Source organism: Barbatula barbatula (assembly GCF_947034865.1).
Source record: "Barbatula barbatula genome assembly, chromosome: 2".
NCBI classification, from domain to species: domain Eukaryota; kingdom Metazoa; phylum Chordata; class Actinopteri; order Cypriniformes; family Nemacheilidae; genus Barbatula; species Barbatula barbatula.
Window position 1 is genome coordinate 24146304 of NC_136767.1, and position 23880 is coordinate 24170183.

General features: G+C 40.2%; 1 protein-coding gene across 2 annotated transcripts in view; it reads right to left on the bottom strand.

Annotated features, from left to right (window-relative positions):
- The window catches only part of sgsm1a (small G protein signaling modulator 1a), a 32865-nt gene extending 17732 nt beyond the window's left edge, over positions 1–15133 (bottom strand). For both annotated transcript variants that reach the window (XM_079480884.1, XM_079480883.1), the window contains exons 1-3: positions 15095–15133; positions 14969–15012; positions 7521–7596 (exon numbers count right to left, since the gene is read on the bottom strand). In XM_079480884.1, coding sequence (XP_079337010.1) covers positions 7521–7596; positions 14969–15012; positions 15095–15113 — 139 coding nt within the window. In that variant the 5' untranslated portion in view covers positions 15114–15133. The remainder of the gene's footprint in view (positions 1–7520; positions 7597–14968; positions 15013–15094) is intronic.
- Positions 15134–23880: the final 8747 nt, after the last annotated feature.

The following is a 23880-nucleotide window of genomic DNA, read 5'->3' on the forward strand; positions in this document are numbered from 1 at the left end:
GTGGCACGCCGGCACCAGGCGGATTACGGTAACGCCGCAGTGCCTTCGCACTCTCTTACCCTGGTCAGACTTGACCTTTCTCCGGGCGGGGGTCCCGCTCGGACAGGTTTCGAGGCGTGTCGTAGTAACGACAGACGCCTCCCTGCAAGGGTGGGGTGCGGTGTGCAACGGGCACGCAGTATCGGGTCACTGGACGGGTCCCCGACTGCGGTGGCATATCAACTGCCTAGAGTTGCTAGCAGTCCATCTGGCACTGAGGAGGCTCCAGCCCCTCGTGCAGGACAAACACGTGCTAGTCCGGTCGGACAGCACGACTGCTGTGGCGTACATCAATCACCAGGGCGGCATACGCTCACGGCAGTTGTCGCAACTCGCCCGACGCCTCCTCCTCTGGAGTCAGCAGGTGACGAAGTCCCTGCGGGCCACGTTTCTCCCGGGATACCTAAACCAGGCAGCCGATGCGCTCTCTCGTCAGGGCATTCCCCGCGGAGAATGGCGGCTCCATCCCCGCGCAGTCCAGCTCATATGGGAGCGGTTCGGTCAAGCACAGGTGGACCTGTTTGCCTGCCCGTACTCCACCCATTGCCCGCTCTGGTACTCCCTGACCGAGGGTCCCCTCGGCACGGATGCCTTAGCACACAGCTGGCCGCGAGACAAGCGGAAGTACGCCTTCCCCCCAGTGAGCCTCCTTGCACAGGTCCTGTGCAAGGTCAGGGAAGAGGGGCATCAGGTTCTGGTAGTTGCGCCATACTGGCCCACCCAGACCTGGTTCTCGGATCTGGTAGATCTGACGACGGCCCCCCCCTGGCCCATTCCCCTGTCGAAGGACCTGTTGTCGCAGGGGAAGGGCACGGTTTGGCACCCCAACCCAGGCCTCTGGAGACTCCATGCCTGGCCCCTGGACGGGACGAGGAGACCCTAGGGGGCTTGTCGGTAGCGGTCCGGGAGACTGTTCTACAGGCTAGAGCCCCTGCCACTAGGCGGTTATACGCCTACAAGTGGCGCCTCTTTTCGTCCTGGTGTTCTCCCCGGGGGGAGAACCCACGGAATTGCCCGATCGGGTCGGTGCTGGCCTTTTTACAGCAGAGACTTGAGAGTAATCTCTCCCCTTCCACTCTGAGAGTGTATGTTGCGGCCATTGCTGCACATCACGATCTCGTGGAGGGTAAGTCTCTCGGTCAGCACGACCTGGTCAACAGGTTCCTCAAGGGCGCGAGAAGGGTGAATCCACCTCGACCGCGCTCTGTACCCTCTTGGGACCTTAACGTGGTCCTACAGGGCCTTGGTACGGCCCCGTTTGAGCCCCTCGGAGTTGCCAGTCTCCCTCATCTGTCGATGAAAGCTGCACTCCTGACGGCGCTCGCCTCTATCAAGAGGGTGGGGGACCTACAGGCATTTTCCGTGTCCCAAGGGTGCCTAGAGTTCGGGCCCGGCGACTCTCACGTGGTCTTGAGACCCCGGCCCGGTTACGTGCCCAAGGTTCCCACCACTCCCTTCCGGGACCAGGTGGTGAGCCTGCAGGCGCTCCCCTCAGGGGAGGAAGACCCAACCTCTAATGTGTTGTGTCCAGTACGCGCGCTGCGCCTCTATCTGGACCGCACACGGAGCCTAAGAAGCTCCGAGCAGCTCTTTGTCTGTTACGGAGGACAGCACCCGGGGGGGGCTGTCTCCAAACAGAGACTGGCGCACTGGATTGTGGATGCCATCACGGTGGCATACCAGTCCCAAGATCGCCCGTGCCCGCTGGCAGTGAGGGCCCACTCCACCCGGAGTGTGGCCTCCTCGTGGGCACTGGCACAAGGCGCCTCTCTGGCAGACATCTGCAGTGCTGCGGGTTGGGCTACACCCAGTACCTTTGCAAGGTTTTACAATCTTCGCGTAGAACCAGTAGCAGCCCATGTCCTTAACGCCCCGGCGTGTAGGACAGACTCCTGTTCTGGGCGTACGCCTGCGAAAACGCCTTCTCCCCTTGCTAGGTGAGACTACGGCGTTATTAGCCTCCCTACTTTCCCCTCTAGGCGAAGCATAGGCATTCCATCCATCACTAAGCATTGCACTTGGTAACAGACTGAGCGGAGCCGTCTGTTAGAACCAGGTCCATTATAGGTAGAGTCATCCCCGCTCGGGCAGACCCCTGTATTAGGACTAGTGCCCCATACGTAGTGACTCCCCGCTGGGTCGTCCCGTGTGTTGAATTCCTCACTCAGGATTTCCCGATTGGTGAATCTGTGACCTCCCCGCCGGTGGTATCCCACCTGGATTGTCCCCCTATTCGGGCTAACACCTTCCGCATAATGTTCTCCCCGCAGGGGAGACCATGTTAGTATCTCCACATGTAACCTCCCCTTGGTAGGATGTGGCCTCCGTAACACACTCTTCTAAGAGAAGAGCAGTGTTCCCCAGTATTCGGCTCCGGACAGCTCCTCGCTACTAGAGGCGTACGCCACTGTCCGTGAGGCCGTCAGTAGAGGCTTCTCAGTATGACCAATACTATGTGACTGGAAGATTACGTCTCGCGGTAGCACTATTTGGCACTAGCCCAGTCAGGGTCGCTCCGCTAGAGGTCGTGATATCGGTGCAAGCGCTGTGGCGTTTAAGATTGATCCCCAGTCAGTCTCTCACAACGTCGAGAGACCGACTGAAGGGGAACGTCTCGGTTACGTCTGTAACCTCGGTTCCCTGATGGAGGGAACGAGACGTTGTGACTTCATGCCACAACGCTGCACCGAATCACTGCAGTGAACGTTCCAGGTTCCTCAGTACAAAGGGTAAGTGAATGACCGCCGCCATCTTCCTTTTATACCCGTATGCACGGGGCGGAGACTGGCGTGCGCGTGCCATTCGCCAAGCCCATTGGCGTTTTTTAATTATTAATTATCTCGGAGAGGGTAGGTTCTCAGGATCAAACCCCAGTCAGTCTCTCACAACGTCTCGTTCCCTCCATCAGGGAACCGAGGTTACAGACGTAACCGAGACGATATTACTAATCAACAATAAGCATCTCACAGTGCATTTACCCATTTGTACTACTTTTATGTAACAAGATTGGCCATAATTAAGTGTTCAACAAACTATTGTCAACATACATTTGCTTAATGGGACATTGGGCTGTGATGGTTCACAAACAGGAGAAACAAAGGAGAAAAACAAACACACTGCTGTACGTGGCAGTGGCTGCAGACCTGATATTGAGAGGCTCTCTCAGGACTAATCTTGTGAATCTGTTCGGATGGGGTCGGGGAAGCCTGCGTAGCCATGGAAACCACATCAGCCTCTTGTCTCATCCTGTCTTTGCCATCTCATTCATCCAATGCCACTTTCACTCTTACATTTTTGCCACTATCCTCTTCCCTTTCGTTACTGTGACATTTTTTCCTTTTATTGCTGGTCTCTGTGAACGTCAATGTTTTCTCATCAGTCCCCGTGTGACTGTCTTCGCTCCTTTGGCTCTGTTCTGATTTGGTTATAATCTCATTTTCAGTCTTCTTCTGTTCTAGCAGCAGACTGTCAATTCTTTATCTCTTCTTCTGTCTCCGTGTAAGTCTGTAACAGGCAAACCCCGTTCTTGGAGGACCTCTCGACAGCACACATTGATAAGGGGATTGACAAAATGACACTTTGTACAGTGTTTTGCATGCTTCAATAATGCATTTTAGATAACTTCAAATTACCGTTTTAACTTTAAAATATTTATATTCCGTTGCATAATGCATTTGTTTGCAGATCCCACAGCCTAGTTTATTTTAAACACATTTATTTTTTAGGAATAGATATGCACAGATGCACTTTCGGAAAAGATGCACATTCGTACAAACACAGCAGGTGCTTTAATCTGATGCTTCTCTTTGACCACATAAAATGGATTCATGCAGAAGGGGAACACAGTGAAATGAATGCAGAGGAAGCATAGACCACCAAACAAGTTCAAAGGTTTCATCAATTATCACTTTCAAAACAGCTATTGAGTCAGGTTGCTTTAGTTTAAAGGGGTAGCGAAATGAAAGTTCTGCCATCATTTGCCAAGCCTAATGTCTTTCCCTACGTGACAAAGGTTTGCAGAATGAATGTGCCTTTCTTCTCTAAGAAATGTAAAACTGTCAAGAATTCAAAAGGGACTAAAACATCCTGAAATTACATGAAAACAGGTCATATGACTTGTTCTTGCATCAGGTTTGACATTATTGGCCATATTTAATATTAAAATAAAATGCACAAATGAGACAACAGCAAAAAGGTATTGGTTGTTTTGTCTTTTGACAAAGCTATATGGCTTTAGAAATCTAACATAGCACTTACTCAATTCAATAAGATACATTTTCTCTTCTTCTCTTCTAAATTTCTTAAACACTTCTCACAATTTTGCATTGTGGACAAGCAGTATATACAGTACTTATTAAAACAGAAAGTACAGAAAATGACCAACTCACTAAATACTTGGTACTGTACTAAATATTTTCCACAAAAATTGCAGAATTACCATAAAATGTGTAATAGCTTTTCTAACTGAGATAAAAATAGACGAGGCCAAAAGCAGACGGTTATATTAGAATTGATTGCAAGGCATTAAAGTGATAGTTCACCCAAAAATAAACATTCTGGCATTATTTACTCACCCTCATGTCATTTCAAACCTGTATGATTTCCTTTGCAGAACACAAAAGAAGATCTTTTGATGAATGACAAGACTTTGATGGAGAGTCAATTGGGGCATATTTTCAGGTGAACTACCCCTTTTACTGGCCCCCATTCACTTGTTTTTGTGTCCATACAATAGAAGTGAATGGGGGCCAGTGCTGTGCTTTCTTCTTAATATCTTCTTTTATGACTTTCTTTCTAATGCATAACTATTTATTGTCACTGTCAGTATTAAAAGGTTTAACCTTGACATTCTGTTCTCACATCTTGTTCTCCCCCCCTCCCGAGTCATACAGACCTAAAATACATCAGGGTGACTAGGATGACAGATGTCTTTCTTTTGTGTAAACTTTTTCTTTCAAGCTAGTTTCCTTATCATTTTGTTGTGTAGTTTTGCTTTCTCTTCTGCAGAATGATTTGTGACTAAACCCTGCTCGAGATTCGTGATGATCGTGATGCTGCGTAAGCCTACATGTAATCGTTTTTATTCCAACCCGTTCCTTTTTCAATCATGTGGAATGCAAGAGACGTCGATGAAAAGGCAATGTGACATATCGGTATGCAAGATAAATGAAAGCAATCTTATAGCAATATCAAAAAACTAACAGAAAACATTTCCATGAATGAAAACGAATGTCGCAGAAGGAAAAAGATAGATAAATGATATTCCGAAGTAAGATTCATAACAACATGAAAGACCAAAGATTCAAGCTGTCACAGGAAACGGCATAGGAAGCAGGCAGCCACCCCCAACCCTGATGTCAATCGCTCATTAAAAATGTAATCATAGAGCCTGCATTACTGACTGCTAATCACACTGCCACAGTGAGAACAGAGAGCAACGTGGATGGATACAAGCCTCTCCAGTGACCACTTTACACTTTCACTCAGGACAGTGCCATGTAATGGGGTAAAAGCGTTGAAAGACAAACAGCATGCCATCAAAGCCACAGGCAGACAAAATTAAGAGATGGCAGGCCCGGAGAAGCGTGCAGGGCTGTTAATTGTATCAGGAATATCTGCTGTAGGGAAAAATGTCGGTGTTGACATTTCCATTGGCAGTGTGTTAACATCGCTGTAATCCAGATTACTCACCTACGGGCAGCCAACAAAGTCAGGTTATTCTTCATTACCTCTCAGAGCCATTGAGTAAAGCACCAGTATTACAACAATATTATTTTTTATTTTGTAAATATGATTAGGTGTTCATCATCTCTCTCTGTATCCCAGTATTTGCTCTGTGTTCAAGAGTGCCCACAGGAAGAAAATGTATTGCTCAGAGGTTACCTCCATATATTTTATGTAAGATCTGAAAATAAAAATTCTTAGTTAAAGAGTTACTCCACCCTTTTATGAATTACTCACCCTCTAGTTGTTCCAAACATTTATACATTTCTTTGTTCGGTTGAACACAAAGAGAGATATTTTGGGTTAATGTTAGCAACCAACAGTTATGAAGCACCATTGACTGACATAATTTATTTTCCTACTAAGTAATTTTTTGGTTCTGTTGAACACAAAAGAAGATATTTTGAGGAATGTAGGAAAACAAACAGATCTGGGGCCGTTTAAATGTTTCCTACTATGGCAGTCAAAGGTGGTTCAGAATTGTTGGTTGCAAACATTATTCCAAAATACCTCTCAACCAATATCTGTTCAACTGAACAAAGAAATGTATACATGTTTGGAACAACTCGAGGGTGAGTAATTCATGACAGAATTTTTATTTAAAATGTGTTAATTGTTATTCACATCTAAAGAAAGTAGCTTCATTCGCTTTTGACAGGGTTTTGTTGTTGCAAGCCCTATGAGAGACTCAGGAAAGAATAATTGCTGGGATGCCGAGAGGAAAATAAACATTTGATTTGCAAACCTGCAAGCGTTTGATCCCTCACAGAGTTGTGCTGATTACATTTCTAGGCAGATGGCAAGACTGCCAGCAAACTTGAGTTGTTAAAGCTGTTTAGAATTGGTTCCAGTACATGTGAATAATGCCAGACAGGATTAGAAAGATTATATTAAACAGGATGAATGTGACCTGGCGTTAGGTGCATTATTAATACCAACTCATTTATTCTGTTTATATTTTAGCCGATCATTAAACATCATGTCATTGTACACGGTTGTGAATGCGCTTCTGTGTTTGCACATGTGGAACCGAGAGAATGTTATTATGTGGATGGTAATCAGATTTTGAGCCAACAATGGCTGCACCTGCTGTATAGCAGCAGGATCGATTACACATTCACTTGTTGGACTACACACCTAAATGAGCAAAATAACCATTTATAAGCATATGAACATTCTTTCAACATCCGACTATTTGCATAGTTTATGTTATAGTCAAATGTTTGCTAGACCTCATCATCAGCCAAGCCATAATGCCCCAACATTTGGAAGATACGAAAAGACAACACAACTGAAACCTCCAAATCTAAATGAAATGTCTTACAAAACTTTGTAAAATGTTTCTCCATTTAAAGGCGGGGTTGTCTGATTTCTCTTAGCCGTTGTTGATTTTCGAATCACCAAAACAAACACACCCCTTCACCATCTTTCGCTTTCGTCAGCGCTCGGCTCGACTAATGTCCATCCTGTGCACCTAACTGCTGAATGGCTATAGGGTTGTTTTGGTATACGGCCCGACTTTGTCTAAATAAGCGTAATTCGGAAATCGGACAGCCCGCCTTCAAGTTACAGAACTAAATTTTGAGTCCTCAGAGGCCAGTTGGGGCTCACATCACTCATATTTGTGGGCCACTTGTAGAAAATGGCCCCCAAATATAAGATATTTAACTTTGGGTTGCCCTGCCCTTGAACACCAAAATCCAGGGCTGTTCTACACCACTAAAACATTTCAGACAATGGTTCAACGCTTGACTTACCACAGAATGAGACAATACGACTGCTGTCTTCATGCACAAACTTCCTTGTGACTGCTTCCTCCACTATCTGCTTAACCTGTGAAGGAGACAGAGACAAAAGCTAATAAAGATGAAATCAAGTTTAAAGTGGGAATACAAACGGTGTGTTTTTGTGCAAAGTGGTTTTTGTGTGTTAATTTAGTGGGGCATCAGACAAATGGTGGGGGTCATGAATCATACAACTACTCTTGTTAAAGCCAAAAGTCACTAGAGAAATAAAACTAAGCAAACAGCAATACGTGGCGAGTAGGAAGAATGCAGACCGTACTAGATCGATGACTCACCTCCCTAGACTCTAAAGAGGAAACGAAAAAGAAATTAAGAGGTGGCATGTGTGATTTTTCATGAGTGTCCTGGTCATTACTGTGGATGGCAAACGCAATACAAGTGCATACAAAAAAGCACATATTCCACAGATGATTGGGTGAGATTTTGGATGCTTGTTCATAGCTGAAAGTGACCTACACACACATATGCATGAGGTTCACGGGCTCTCTCTTTTCAGCATGGAAGGCTCTGGCTGAGAGAAAATAGCCGGTTGATTGGTTTAAGGAAGTAGCTGGTGGTGATTTCCTGGTCATGTGTTTCCTCAGTGCGTACATAATACATAGAATTGAAGGATGATTTGAAGCAATGAGCAATGCTTCTCATCTGCTTTTCCAGCATATTTTGGTGAATCAACATACTACCAAAGCTGTTTATAGTTCAATGTCCTTGGGGTAGTTAAGATGGATCTGTGTCAAATGTTGATATAAAGTAAAGGCTTTGACATCAACAACAAAATAAGAATAAATGATAGCCTTTTAATTTTTTAAGTACATTGATTTTTCTTTAAATCAATGTACTCCAAAATCAAAGCAAACCTGCAATCTATTATTTGGTCGTGACTCGTGACCCACCGGTCGAGAACCATTGATCCACAGTGTCTACTTGGCTGTAATGGTCTCACATAAGATATGTTACACATTTACTCCTATTTTATTGAATGAGAGTCTTACCCAGATTTTGACCTTGATATGTCCAGCATTAAAATTGTATTATTGACTAGGTTTGTTAATCCTAGGAAATGTTACAGCTTCCTTGATCTCCAAACATCCAGCCCTAGCAACCTGACAGTATTCACCTGGATTCTTTCATTACAATAGAACACAAGCTTGTCACTCATACTAAACCCAATGACTTTGTCTGCCACCCCGGAGAAGCGTCAGAGACCTTCAAGCTCTTTCCCAGCACCTGCCACTTAAATATTAATGTTGATTTTTGATTTCCAACATAATTTTTTGGGAAATTCAGATTCTGATTAAAAGCTCTTATAAATATAGATTTACAGTAGTATCCAATATAGTTTTTTTACTATTATAGCAGCACACTTCAATTCAATATACAGTATATCAATTCAATACTAACACCACAAAGGATTCACCTGAATGTCCCTCCTCCATGCTATGGAATCAGACCTTTATACCACCAGGGAGAGAGAATGAAGGATTGGCTTTGCAAACAAATCTCCTTCACAGAGACGTAGAAAGATTTTGTTCAACTGAACAAACAGGATGATTCACAGAGATAAAGATCCGAGTCAAAGACTAATGAGCATGGCCACAAAACAAAGGCCTGTTATCTAGATGAACGGACATGTTTTTTCCATGATTTGTGTAAACAGGCCATACAGATATCCAGACTCCACAGATTTCCACAAAACCCAGCAAACAACAATAGTGCAATTAATACTAACAAATGTAAAATTGTTTTAACCCATTCCCCCAAAAAAATAACTTTTCTGAATCTAAACCTGAATATTGAACTCTAAATTGGAACTATTTACAGTTTGGTGTGTAATTCGTCCTGTGCTTCTAATGAAAAATTTGCATTGGAGGCTCCCTGAACACAATTCGTAAATCTCTTAATATGTTTGATATTTACAACTCTGATTGCCTGATTTACCATTTATTGCTCAAACATAACAGCCACAGTAGCCTAATACTACCGTTATAATGTTATGAAATGCTTAAAATCATTGTGAAAGAGTTTTACACAGGTAAGCACCATTCACAAAAAAGGCCCTGAAGAGTTTAGCTACATGACAGCTCGCCAGAGATCTTCTCGCGCCTCTCTGAAAGACCCTGGAATAGATCTTTCATGAGGTTGTAAGTTCATGAAAGCTTTTCCTCTAGGGCTGAATCAACACTCATAATCTTAAGAGATGTCTTGCTCTCTGTACACAACTGTCCATTTCTTTAACAGTGATAACATCGACTTGTCAACCAGTGACAGATGACAAGTACAAATCTTGTCTAACCGCAACAACATTCAGACATCAATATGGGAGCATTACCACAGCTGAATTGAACATCATTGATGCGATAAGAGGTCTATCGATACATGGTCATTAATGGTGTCCGAAGCTAGAAGTCTTATTGATCAGACTCATTTAACTGTAGTGTGTATTAAAAGGTAGATGTTCTTGTGTATCAGAGAGAGAGAGAGAGAGAGAGAGAGAGAGAGAGAGAGAGAGAGCTATAGGGGTCTATTTGGAGCTTGGCCGTCCCTGATGTCTCAGCAGCATGACAAAGGTTTCCATGGAGATGGCATGGAAAGTCTCACAGCTTAGGTTGCCAAGTTACTTCCCGAATGTGTTGGCACCGCATTTAACTGTTGCTTCAACTCTGAATCCAAACTGGGAATGGGAATGCGATTCACCATGAATTATACCACAAGCACAAAAAATTATTTTGAGCGCGGCACATTACCACACTTTAATGCAATGAGAGAATGTGCGTGTGAAATGAAAAGAGGTTGAGTGGGTTATTACACTGCTCCGTAGGATCAGGCAAATCACACAATAAAAGCAATTACAGGCCCAATTATACTTCAGCGCCCCCAATGGAAAACAAAACTACAGGACTGTCAGTCAGTATTGTGTAATATAAGTAACAGCTGCCATTTACGGCCGTTCAGTTTCTACAATACAGCCAAATAACACCTCACACAGCACAGGGACACAAAGCAATGTGTTATGGCTATTTCTCCACGTTAAGCCAGACGTAAATAACATGTCTGTGTCAACTTTTGTTTCTGTAGTGTTACTTTAACCAGACTGACCCAAAAAAGGTCCCAACACCTGGGAAAACCTGAGGCAAGTGCACAAAATTTGCAACGAAAAAGTGCCATCTGATACAATTCAGATCCGCATTAAAGCCTGTCCAGTTTGATGTTATAATTCAGATAAAATGTACACACTATTGCACACATCATCGTCATCTCTATACCACCATAAGATGGAGGGAAATGCGATTAAAACTTGTTAATAAGTATAATCAAAGACCTAACCTGCAGGATACAATGTGCTTGGATACAGAACTGAGTATCTATAATGTCATATTTTCCAATAATTTCCAGTTCTTCAAGTTTTATTTCCATTTCATTTAATTCCTGTTAATATTCATTATTGTCTACAATTTAAAGTGTTAATAAAGTGAAATCAAACCTCATCTTTTTATAAATTAAATGGTGCTGCCACGTTGCTTTAAAAAGGACATGGAGGGGTGCAAATCATTTGCCTACTTGGCAAACCCATTTTATGTCATGATTTCTTCAAATGTATTAGTTAACCAATGCTAATAGCACAACAAACAAGAGACAGACACAATAGCAGGCATTCAGAAAACGTGACATGGTCTTTTGAAATAAGCAACCCACAAATGGCAAGCAAGCATTTGCATGGATAAAATATACAGCAGATGTCAGAAACAAATGTATATTACAACGCAATGTAAGTCGCTTTGGATAAAAGCGTCTGCCAAATGCTTAAATGTAAATACAGTTGAAGCCACACCAACACATACTTGTAGGTGGTGTTGATCTAAATCTGTGCACTGTCCATATGGCTTTACAGCAATAGGTTTCACGTATCTTAGGGCAACACATTTTTCTTTGACACATCCAGGCATGTGCTAATTTGAAGCAGAAGTGTCATATTGGTTCGCTAACAAATACATTTATTGAACACACATAAATCTTGAAGATGGACTACTGCCTGTAATAAAAGCCTTCATTTGCATTGATACTAAAAAGATAATTGATGGATTCTGGCTCCTTATTCATGTACTTGATGCTACTCTTTTCCATCTTCCTCTAAAACATTCATTTATAGATATAATAAATATAATGAATTATTATGAATATGTAAATTGCGTAACCATTCAAAGATTCTCAAAGGCTGCTTAGTGAAACTTATAGCAGAAAGCAGCACAGATTTCTGTCTGCAGATGCATAGTATGACTCATCAGTCACACTGAAAAGGGTAAAACATTTCATCTCCACCTCAGCTCATGTGTTACTAGTAGATGACTTGACCTGAACTGCCATTTCATCTGTGCACAGTCCACCGCTAACAAAACATGCCTTTTTAACCTTACCCACCTTACCTTAAATTAAACAAATAAGAGTCTAGACTAAATGATTTAAACTCTTGCATGATTATAAAATATTTAGACAATTAAAAACAAGGTAACATTAAAATAACAGATTAGATTGCATGTAGTGAATATTGGATGATGGGAGCAGTTTGGTTCCGTTTTTGTTTTGCTCATTTGCTAGTGATTTGATGCGAATAGGTTCAAATGTTTCTTCCACTGACATCTGAAAAGAAAATGATTCGTGACACATTCACAGACTGTCTTTGATAGTTTTGTATTACCATAGGGATTATTAAGCTGATGGATAATAACAGATGTTTTACATCAGATTTTAATATGTTACATTAGTGTTGCATCACAGAAACTGCTGTCGCGGGTATAAAAATCATACCCAGGAAAAAGCAAAAACATTTTTTGGCAAAGATGCTGTCTGTTTAAAATGAGAAAACAATGAGCATTTTCCATTATTTGATCATCGCTGAAGAATCCTATAGAGTCTATAGTCTATAGTATAGACCACTTGTTACTTTAACATTACACAAACATTTGAACAAAAAACCAACCAACAGAACATTTATATCCAAATCAAAAAGTTAAACAAGTATCTTTAAGACATAATTATAAGGAATTATTGTGGAATGAAAGCATTGTTGGTATGTATATACAGTATTTATGACTGTGTAAATTACAGGAACAAAAGGATATGATTTAAATCAGACTGCTGTATGCTTTCTGTCTTGAGACATGTTAGACCTGTGGCTTTCAAGAAAATTGTTGGGGGTTGCTCTGGAAGAACATCTATAATTTGTTTATTAAATAAAAAATACCAGAAAAGTTTGAGGGTTAAAGAATCGCTTTCTAGTGTAAAGTAGAACTAATGGTTACCTTTTATTCTGCAGTGAATGTTTTAAAATAAAAACAGTTGTCCACTTTTTGGCTTTTGTTTCAGTCTTAGGGAATTTTATTTGAATATTTAGATACTATATATCGGCCATATATCGGTTATAAACTTCCAATGTAAAAGAAGTATCGGTTATCGGCCAAAATTTACATATCGGTGCATCCCTTGTAATTATGTAAGATTTTAAAATAAAATAAAAATGAAACCAAAATTGCTTCTGGACCGGTGTTTATATCTTGTGAAGTGGTCTTAATGCGTCAACTAAACCTTCAATCTATAGTTTGAAGCAAACAAATATTTCTATCAGTTTCAGAATATCTCAATGAATACTCCATCTACTATTTCATCAACATTACCTGTCTGTGGGATGTGAGTCAGGAAAGCCTATTTCAATGCAAATACAAGTGGTAAATCTATACTTTCCTGTAATGCTAAGGATTTAAAACAATACAGAGAAATGCACCCGCCATAGCCCTGCTAAAAGGGTCAAATTCACTAAGTATTTCCTGCTGTATAAATTAAACAAAAGAACATAGTTTTGAAAACAAAAGCCACAATTCAGTTTAGAATGTTGAAAGGAAGCTGAATAGGAAATGTAAACAAACGGTGGGCTGTATGCGCATGGCCCTTTCCTTGTGTCAATATACTGTAGGTGTGGACAACGGAGAGAGAGACAAAAATTATGCCTTGCAGTTGTTCTGTATGTATCTGTAATATTTTTAGTTAAAGGTCCAGTGTGTAATTTCTTGGAGGATCAATTCACAGAAATGCAATACAATATACATAACTGCCTTCATAGGTGTATAAAACTTACAACATGACGCTATGTTTTTATTCCATGAGAATGAGCTATTTCTATCTACATACACCACGCGCCCCCTTGCATGGATTTCACCATGTTGTTTCTACAGGAGCCCTAAATGGACAGACTCTTCAGAGAGTGTTTCAGAAATACGTTATATCCTTCAGCAAAGAAGTGAAAACATGAGGACATCTTAGTTCTCCGTCAGCCACCATAGTGCTACAAAAGGGAGTGAGCCATTGGCTGTAATTCACAAATGCAATTCAGCTAAAGGGCAAGAATGGCAGGTAGTGTGTCTGTGGCTTTGCTGTAAACATGCAACGGCTTAACAACAGGCAGTTTTCATGAGCCCCGCAGTGCATGGGATCATCTCCCCTCATTTACACTGATCTAATCTGTTCCAGCAATCATAATAATGTGTTTTAGCACTCGAATGTCCGGTTGCATGTGTCTACTGGGATACGCTGCATCATTTGGCATCAAACACAAAGCTGTGAGGGTTTACAACACAAATGAAAAGAATACCACAAATGTAGCCAAATTCACTGTATATAGTTCTCTGTGAATGAACTGTGACCACACAGGGCTAGGCAGTATGTCAATCACAATCCACAATAGGGAATTATCCAGTAAGAATAGCTCAACACCAATAGCTGGCTGTGAGAGAAGTGATTCATACACGCACATCAGTCAGGCCACTCATGGGAAAACATCAACTATCGAGGAAAAGCTCCAATGTTAACTCAAACACACACACACACACACACACACAATAAGTGCTGCTTATGAGCCAAAAGGACTATTGAAACCTATCAATCAGGAGAAAAATGACTGAACATTTCATTCACAGTATCTGACTTTTAAAGATTGTAAATTGTATGACTGCAAATCCGTCCAAAGCATTAATCATATTTATATTAAGAAAGACATGATTTGAAAAGTAAAGTGCTGCACACCTCTGACAAATGCCATTCAAACTGCAGGTGCTTGATGGAATAAATACAAAACAGCTACAGTACAAGCAGGAAAAATAGAAATGTACATAAAATAAATAATTCATTGCATAGTTTAAACCGAGATCGCCATTTCACTACTTTTGCTCTGTAGATTTGACAGTCAAACATTTCGGAAACGACTCACAGTTACACGATAAACGGAAACGTTGATTTAGTTTAGTTGCCCGATTTCCAACACACGATTCATCATGTAAAGGGTGATTCAAGCTTATGTTTACTTTGCTTAACGTTTCAGCCTTATGTGCTCTTTATTTGTTTTTATTATCACCCACCTCCCTCTTGACGTTTCGCAGCAGCCTCTGCCGAGTCTCTGCTTCTAGAACCGCAAGGATTGTAGAAAATTAGTTATTACAAATCGTGAAACATTGCGAAAACACGAATGCAGAATTTTGCCTCACCTGCTGTCGTAGTTGCCATGTCTGCTTTCCGTCCAACACTAGACTGAAGCCGAGCTCGCGAGCTGCGCTTCACGCTTTGCCTCCGAGATCACGTGACCACCCAATGAACCTGCAGCCAGTGTGTTTCTTTACACAAGTGAAGGCGGCAAACTGTACTTGTACGTACTATTCTGATAAACTGTGGTGGTGCTGTCCGATTAGGATGTAACTCTATTTTGTCCGATATAAATACATTTTATTGTCATGTTTGCTGTTAATGCCGTTACATGCATATATGGAAACATCATACCGTGACGTTGCACGTGTCGGCAATTGATAGTTTCAGGTAACTTCCATTTATGAATCGGTTTTTTTATGTATAGTTTAATGTACGTCTCCTCACGTAAGATAGATACGTAAACTAATCTTAATTTGTATGTTTAAAATAGAGATGGCGATATAAACACAAAGGTGAATTGCAGCTTTAAAAAGCCATTCAAGAAACTTACGTTCATTCGCGCACGTTGTAGTAAACCTGCATGTGTGTACATACTACACTACGCGAATTTCGGCTGATCGCAGACATGGAGGAATTATGGAAATAGCTTTAGTCTGCTAAATGACTAAATGTAAATAATCGTCAACATGACACACTAATATAACACGTGTCAGGACAGTGTCAACACTTAATAATAAAAACAATCCAAACTCTAATGAGCACTATAGAAGACATTGACATGCTGTTGACCTTTATTGACAATTGCAGCATTCTATTGACATTTCACCATCACCATCATCAGATACAACAACGAAAAATGGGAGAGGTGTTCGCAGTTTAAATCCAATACTGAGTGCCTCATGTTCCTTCACATGCAATGATAGTGGCTCTTTTCTCTCGCTGCGCAGTCACAGTGTTCCCACTTCACAATCACATTCAACTGAGAAGCTTTGAGAAAAATTTGGAACATGGTTACAAAACCAAATCTTTAGCAGCTAGGTGTGTTGCTAAGCAACACTCTAGGGTCCCATTAACATGAACTAATTGAGTAAAGTCTGGGCAAACTGTGTTCCTTCCCATCAGCTCTAGGGGAAATGGCACCTCGTTGTCGAAATAAGACTTTTATGTGATAGCATTTAACTGGGACAACTATACACATCGATGTAAATCAAAGTCTAAAATGTGGCGTAAAACCGACTTACACTTGAATAAAGCAGGAACAGAAACAAACATATCCATATGACTGAAAATGGTTAACAGATTGACCCACAAATTACTGAAACGTAGGTACTGGATGCATGATGGGAAGGCCAAAAGGTAGGGTTAGGAGAGGACATTGAAATAGAAATGAGCAAACAGTATCTGATTTTGTTCTTGCTTGCTGTCTGCAGCAGGCCTGCTATTGGTCACCATTCAAATATTTAGAAATCAGTTATTAATTTATTCAAGGTTCTTATGCTTGACAGTACTTATGCTGAATGGGAGAGCTTTTTAAAGAGGGAACCCCAATCACAAAAGCAATTGACCTAGAAAATATGACTATATGTCAAACATGAGGCAGGTGGTGACATGGGCAAATTAACATAGAAACATGGCTGATAGACAGCGTCGTGAACACTATTAAAACTGGGCCAAGGCTCTGAAGTTAAGGTTTGATGCTCGAAACATAAAGTCACATACTAACACAATTAATATAAAGAATCTTAATTTACTCCTAGTGAAAGCAATGAGAAAACCCTGCATGCCAATCAGGTGCAACTGAACAGATGTTCACACTAAAGGACAGATTGTGAAAATTACTACTGCCATGAACAGATCCACATTATTATAATATTTTAAAGGTGCTCATTACTGAGGCCTTACTGAACATTCTGTTCTAAAAAACATGCATTTCAATCTCAAAACGATACAGATTAATAACAACAATAGATTTACCACAGCGTCATCTTGTGGAGAAAAGAAGAAGCTTAATACAGACATGATAGAGTACAGCTTACAGAGACTATATGCATGCATGCATGATACAATCACTTTTATTTGCAATGTTATTGTTAAATAATTATCTAGTTTAGTCATAAAAAAAAAATTCGATGGAAATATCTAATATTTTTTTAAACTATTAAGATTTGTAAATGTATTTTCGAGGAAGCTTTCTAATATCTTGGCAAATGGTTAATTTATTTATTTTATAGGAATTGAATTAAATGAAAGCTATTTTCAATTCACGTTGATTCGTATAGTGCTTTTCGCAGTTTTACAAAGCAGCTTTACACATGTAAAATACACATAAAACGCAAAGAAAAATAAATAGAAAATGATAAAACTAAGAATAAAAAATTGTTCGTAGTTCGGATTTTCTAAAAAAATATATAAAACTAATTTAAATCAATGCTGTGACGTCTTGCAATACATAGAAGTGTCCATTAGATGGTGACTTCAAAACACCAAATGTAGCATGAGATCAGCCTTTGATGACCGATGCTATAAATAAATATCAGATACGGACAGGACAAGGCAGGGCGGGACTACTACTAGAACGTTCTAGAAGTTCAAGCGAAAAGAAAGACGAGAATCATGAAAAAGAAAGCAGGGAGAAACATCACATTGCTGTTTCCACAGGCTGATATATCATCGTGTTTGATTGACACAATGATGATCAACTAGAGTTTATTGAACAGGTGAGGCTACACCTAAAGGAAAAATCTGTCATCTGAATAAGCTGGCGAGAGGGGAGACATGTGATTCACATTGACAGCAGGGCAACGATGCTGATCTGGTGCACATGACCTATGGACTAGAATAGCAAAATCAACAGGCAAAAAGTTTTAGAAAGAGATCTCTTTGAATAGATTCCAAATAGGTTTAACACACCTGATGCGATAAAATATAGCTTTAAGTTCATATGATGCCACAGTAGAACCTTTTAATGTCTTATCTTTATAGAACAAAACCCATGAGTACTTTACTTTATCTCTGTTATGTAATGGATGCTATATCAAATCAATACAGTCATCGGAAGAACATAATGTAACATCAACTCTTTTATTCTCCACAATCAACTCGGGAACCCAAGACAGTATTAAAGTGGGTTGATAAAAGGTGCTGCAGAGAATCTTTGTCATGATTTACCAACAGAAATCTGATAATATATATACGTTAACATTTAAAACCTGTTTAAAAATGTCTCAGTGGTTTTATTTTCATTCAGTGGAAGTCAATGGGGGCCAATGTTTTTTAGTTAGCTAAATTGTTTAAGATATCTTCTTTTGTGTTCTGCAGAAGAACAGTCAAAGGTTTGTAATGAAATAGGAGAATAAATGATGCCAGATTTTTTTCCTTTAGGGTGAACTTTCCCCCTTTAGGTAAACGCTTTGCTCTTGGGGTGTCATTTTACTAATGCATTAGAATGTGGAATGCTTTTTTTCATAGATTTAGTTTATTGTAGGAAAGTTTAGGAGCCCATTTAACAAGCCTGAATGGAAACACCACACCTTACTTGGCAGCCCAAGATGATCACATGGTTCTGAGTCGAGTAGACTTCCTATGGCTGTGTGGTATGTATCTCTCTTACTTTCTAGACCAGCACATCTGATGACATCATTGTATTGTCTGCACTGAGAAAACTGATATCATATATATATATAACTAAGAATTTTGATATATATATCAAGACTCTTACAGTTATGCATTTTTATCGAACCCCTATTGTCCTGTATATCAAGGTAGAAGTGACAATGACAAACACGTACAATGCAATTATTGGTATTTTTAGGCTTGAAGAATTAGAAATATTTTTCAGAAGTCAAATTTCTTTTCACAATCTTCAACGTTAGGACTTGAAATACTTTCCTGTTGTGTAGAAGATTAATTCAAATAATATTAAAATGTCACTTAATGGCAAAAATCATCACAACTGTACAAATAAATACTGTATATAAGCAATTTCCTATGCTGACTTATTGTCTGAAACACGTCTTATGTCCTACATATGTTTTCCAAATGAGTGAACTAACATGACATCAGGAAGACTGGCAATTGGCAACCTCAAGCTGCAAAAGAGCAGAAACAACACGTAAACATAAGAAAAATATAAATACAAACAGTAAATTTGCGAATATAAATATACTTATATCTTCAACATGATCACAATTCTATATTCTAATGTGTCATTTATAACAAAAGAAAATGCAGAATTTTTTTCTTTTTTTTAGAATATATACCACACCCCGAGTGATGCGCGGAGTGGCCGTTACACCTCGGCTGTGCCTCATTTCCTAAATATTCAACGGACTGCGGACAATTTCTCCACTTATACCACTGTTACCACGATTTTCTGGTGTTTGCTGTCAACATTTTTTAAAGCGGCCATATCTCAGACAGTTTCTGCATATCTCATGTTAATCCTGAGTAATTACACAATAGTATCGTACCCTTAAATATTAGTCTTTCGTAAGATCACATTTATAAAAGTGCTCTAGTATTTAAAAGATATCCACCGTTTATATAACATTCATTGCGCAAATGCAGTGAACAGACAAACACAGCTGAACTTCGCGAACACAGTTCTCTCTCTCCTGCACACAAGTGAAAGTGACTTGTGCGCATGCTCCTTCTCCCGTTCTTCTTGGTTAATGCGTGGGCATGCCGCGTGCTTTTCCGGGAGAATTGTCCAATAAGGGACTAAGAAAAGTTGTTTCTTAACGTTTTTTCATGTTAACAAAAACGTTCCCAAAACCTGTAGGAACACTGGGGGAGTGAATTGAGCACATAAATACTACGTTGTACGTCCAACTCGTTTTTTGACAAGTTGACCATTTCAAACACGAGAAGACAACATGTTTTCCACTGTAAATAGGTCAGAATGCATGAAACACTGTTGCAGGGCCGCTTAAGGGATTTGACCTGGAATTCCGCTAATTTCTAATATCATTTAAGAGGACTATTTTCTTACGCGTCTTATCTCAAGCCATTGCTTGAGCCTGTGTGCACTATTCAGTTATCATAGAGCGACATGCATTTGCTTCATTAAGACAGAAAAGCCACGTATCAATATTTGTTTTCATTGTATTCAACAGTCTGGTCATATCAGAAAAGCATTTGGAGAGAAAACGTGACACAGAGTTTTCTGCCTTCTCACAGGGCCAAAGATAGCTTGCTGCTGTGTATTTATCTCTTCCGCAGATGTATTTTTGACTTTAAGCCAATCATTAAACAAATAAAGCAGTTTTTTTTTGGTATTTTCGTGTTTCTAATACAGCGTTATTTGCGCGTAGTATGGCGCTTGAACATTTTGAGTTAACTCATTTAGTAATTTTTACATTTGGTCATTTAGTAGACGCTTTTATCCAAAGCGACTTACAAAGAGTTCGGGGAGCAATAAGCGATATTTCATAAAAGAGCAATAGTACATTCAACAAAAGCTAGACCACTACCTGTTGAGAAAAGAATGTTAGTGTTTTAAGTAGTTTTTTGAAGGTTGTGAGAGATGTGGTTGACCAGACCACATTAGGAAGAATGTTCCACCAGGAAGGAGTTGTGAAGGAGAATGAGCGGGAAAGCGATTTAATGCTCTTATGAGAAGGCAACAAGACGCAGCTGGTTTGCTGAACACAGGGTTCTTGGTGGGGTGTAGGAGTGGGTGTGAAAGAATGCCGGTGCAGATCCAGTGATAGTCCTGTAGGCAAACATCAGTGACTTGAATTTGACACGGGCTTCAACCGGTAGCCAGTGGAGAGAGATGAAACGGGGTGTCACATGATGGAAGACTGTAGGAAGACGAGGCGTGCTGCTCTGTGTTGAACCAGCTGAAGTGATTTGATAGCCTTTGCAGAAAGACCAGCAAAGAGAGCATTGCAGTAGTCCAACCTTCATTTGTGTGTGAAATTCACTTCGCATCAGACTTGAATTCACATCACTCGCGTGAATCGGGCCGCAGATTGTCTTTCGCGTCTTTGCCGCTGTATTCGCGTCTGGTGTGAACGCACAGTTAGTGTTATCTTTAACCCGCTGATTGTGTCATGTGGTTTGCCGTTCACTTAAGTTTTTCATCTGGGCAGTCAATCACAGCATTGCTGATGTTGTTGAGATATGTCCATAAATATTAATAGTTATTTCTTATCAGACAATGGAAATTAGCTGTCGTTTTGTTTGTTGTTGATCTTTACTCAGTGGTGAACAGTAGGCTACAGTATAACTTTATTCAGTTAAATGTGATATCAAACTATAATTCGGTCGACTGATCTGGAACTACTTCATAGGTGTGCGTTAATTTGACTGAAAAATAATGCACACTCGTAAAACGTACGTCAGCCAGAATGAAGCATTCCACAGCCCGTGATATAAATTTGTCATATAAAGACAACTTTTACAGTGCTTAATACCATTGATCATCAGCAAGAAGCAAAAGTGTATACTTTGACAATGATTCAAAATCTTAAATCGAAACAAACAATGCTCACTTCTACCAGCAAAAATATGCACACTTTAACATGCATATGCTCTTGCATCACGTTTTGAAGCACCTTAAGGCGCTCGGTCACATTATGGCAGAGGTGATTGTGAATAATCCCTCTTAGGAAAAGTGCACAAAAGACACATGAAAGGAGATGCTAATTTGAATATATTGAGTTATTAGCAGCCCCTGTGTGTGTATAAGTGTGCTAAGAACGGATTAGTCTCTCACATTGGCCTTACAGCAGTGTAAGGATAAGACTAGGGATGGTGATGTTTTCATGAGAGAAGAAAAGTTAATGACAAGAGACTGGCTGAATCCCTTTATGACACTTTGGCATGACTTAGCATCTCACAATGGGTTGACCAAGGGTCTTGTCACTGCATCATGGAATGTCATGGGTGGACTTGTTGGAATTTTAGCAATTTACTATTGATTCACATTGCACAAATTCAATTAGCCACCCTGTAAAATAGTTACAAATTCCTGTGAGATCAGGTTAGTTGATTTATAAGCTTTTTCAAAGGATGACAACCATTTTATACGTTCTCACAAATTGGTTTTCCACAACCTCCCTGTACATGTTTTTGCTTTAGATGTTTGCAAGAATTTGGACCAACACATGCAGAATGAACTCAGCGATGGGCAAAATGGTGAAAATGTATACAGTTACAAAAAATTAAGAAATATGGATGGGACCATTATTTTGTGTACTTCAGCCGTGAAAGAATTTAAGAAATGCCAAAACAACAAGCGCCAGCTGCTGTGCCGTATTCGCAGAATAAAGCAGCTGTCAGTTTGGAGTTCACCAGCACTCTGCTTGCGGCCCTTCAGCGATGGGCAGAGAGGCATGTCAGCCCTGTCAGCCTGATGTTCTTTTAACCGCACACATAATCTCATCCACCTCTTCAGAATGAACGTTATATATCAAGAGCCTTAGTTTGATTGGAGGCTTGTGCATTCTCTGACAAAGATAATCTTCCAAAATGATGAAGCCAGGTGACCCTTATTACATTTTATACTTATAACCATAACTGGCAAAGATACACTGGCTGAGTGTCTGTATGTATGCATCATAGGTCACTTTGGATAAAGGTGCCAGAAATGTGTGAAAAATACAGTAAAAAAACAGCTGTTTTCAGATCTGCTCCCTGTGGCATCTTATACCAACATGTTCATAGTGTTTTGGACTCTTCTTAGTTCTTTTTGCTGCCTGACTAGGTTCTGCTCCTCAGGCCCTTCACAAGAGCAAGCGTTAAGAGAAAAGGTTGAGCGTTATGTTATTTGAACACCTTAAAGATGCTGTTTATACACGTTCATGCCTTGTAAGAACTCACAGCTTAAGCTCTAAAACCTTACTGTACTAGATAAATTCATCCAATAAACATTGCATTACTATTTCGATTACTCTGGAGAAAGTGCTTTATGCCAATGAATAAATCCAGCGAGACAAGCCATGCAAAGGTATTGGTTTATTTTGGGTAGCAATGATGTAGTTTGATCTGTAAAAGCCTATGCAAAACGCATACACGCACCGGCCTAATGCAGTTAGTCACCTTTTAGCAGATTTTTTCTTATTTCCATTACTAATGCAGAATACACAAGTACAACTTAAATCGTCAATCCTCTGTTTAGAAGCCTCATGTTTTATCCATTAGGCCACTGGGCCAACACCTCCTTGGCCGGCAGCCCGTGCAGAAACACTTTGGCTGAGAAATCTTGCAAGTATGAGTTACATACATGTCTCTGGTGTAAATAATGAGGTAGAACGAGATACAAAGTAGGATGGCTTAGAGACGGGCATCACAACTGTGGAGTGACAGAAAATGCTTTTAACAGCGGAACTAGCCTGTAAATAAGAAAGTCATTGCCGGATTTTGTTACAGGATGGCAGACAAATGCATCCTTTGCAATGATGCATCTTTTGATTCATCTTTTCCAAAGTGCAAGTTGGCGTCATACAATCTTTCAGGTAGAAAATATTTCATTGTCAATGATGACAGGGAGATTAGACAAAGCGGTTGCTCGTAAAAAAGTTTATAGAAACAACGGCTCTTGCAGAAGCAATAGGAATTTTTTAATGATTGCAATTTTAAGGTTCATTGCGAGTTGGAATGCTGCATTTGTTTCAATGTCTAATGCATATTCAAATTGGTTATTTAAATTAAATATTTACTTTGAAATAGTGTGCCGCTTAGTAGCACTTCATATTTTTCTACAACTGCAAGTATAGATTGGAGAGCTTTTCTAATATCTAAATGAATAATTTTGACTAGTTTTGAGGGTTAACACCGGATTGCAAGAGAGGTACTAGCAACCACTTATAAACCCTGAAGTCACTAGAAAATGACAGTGCCC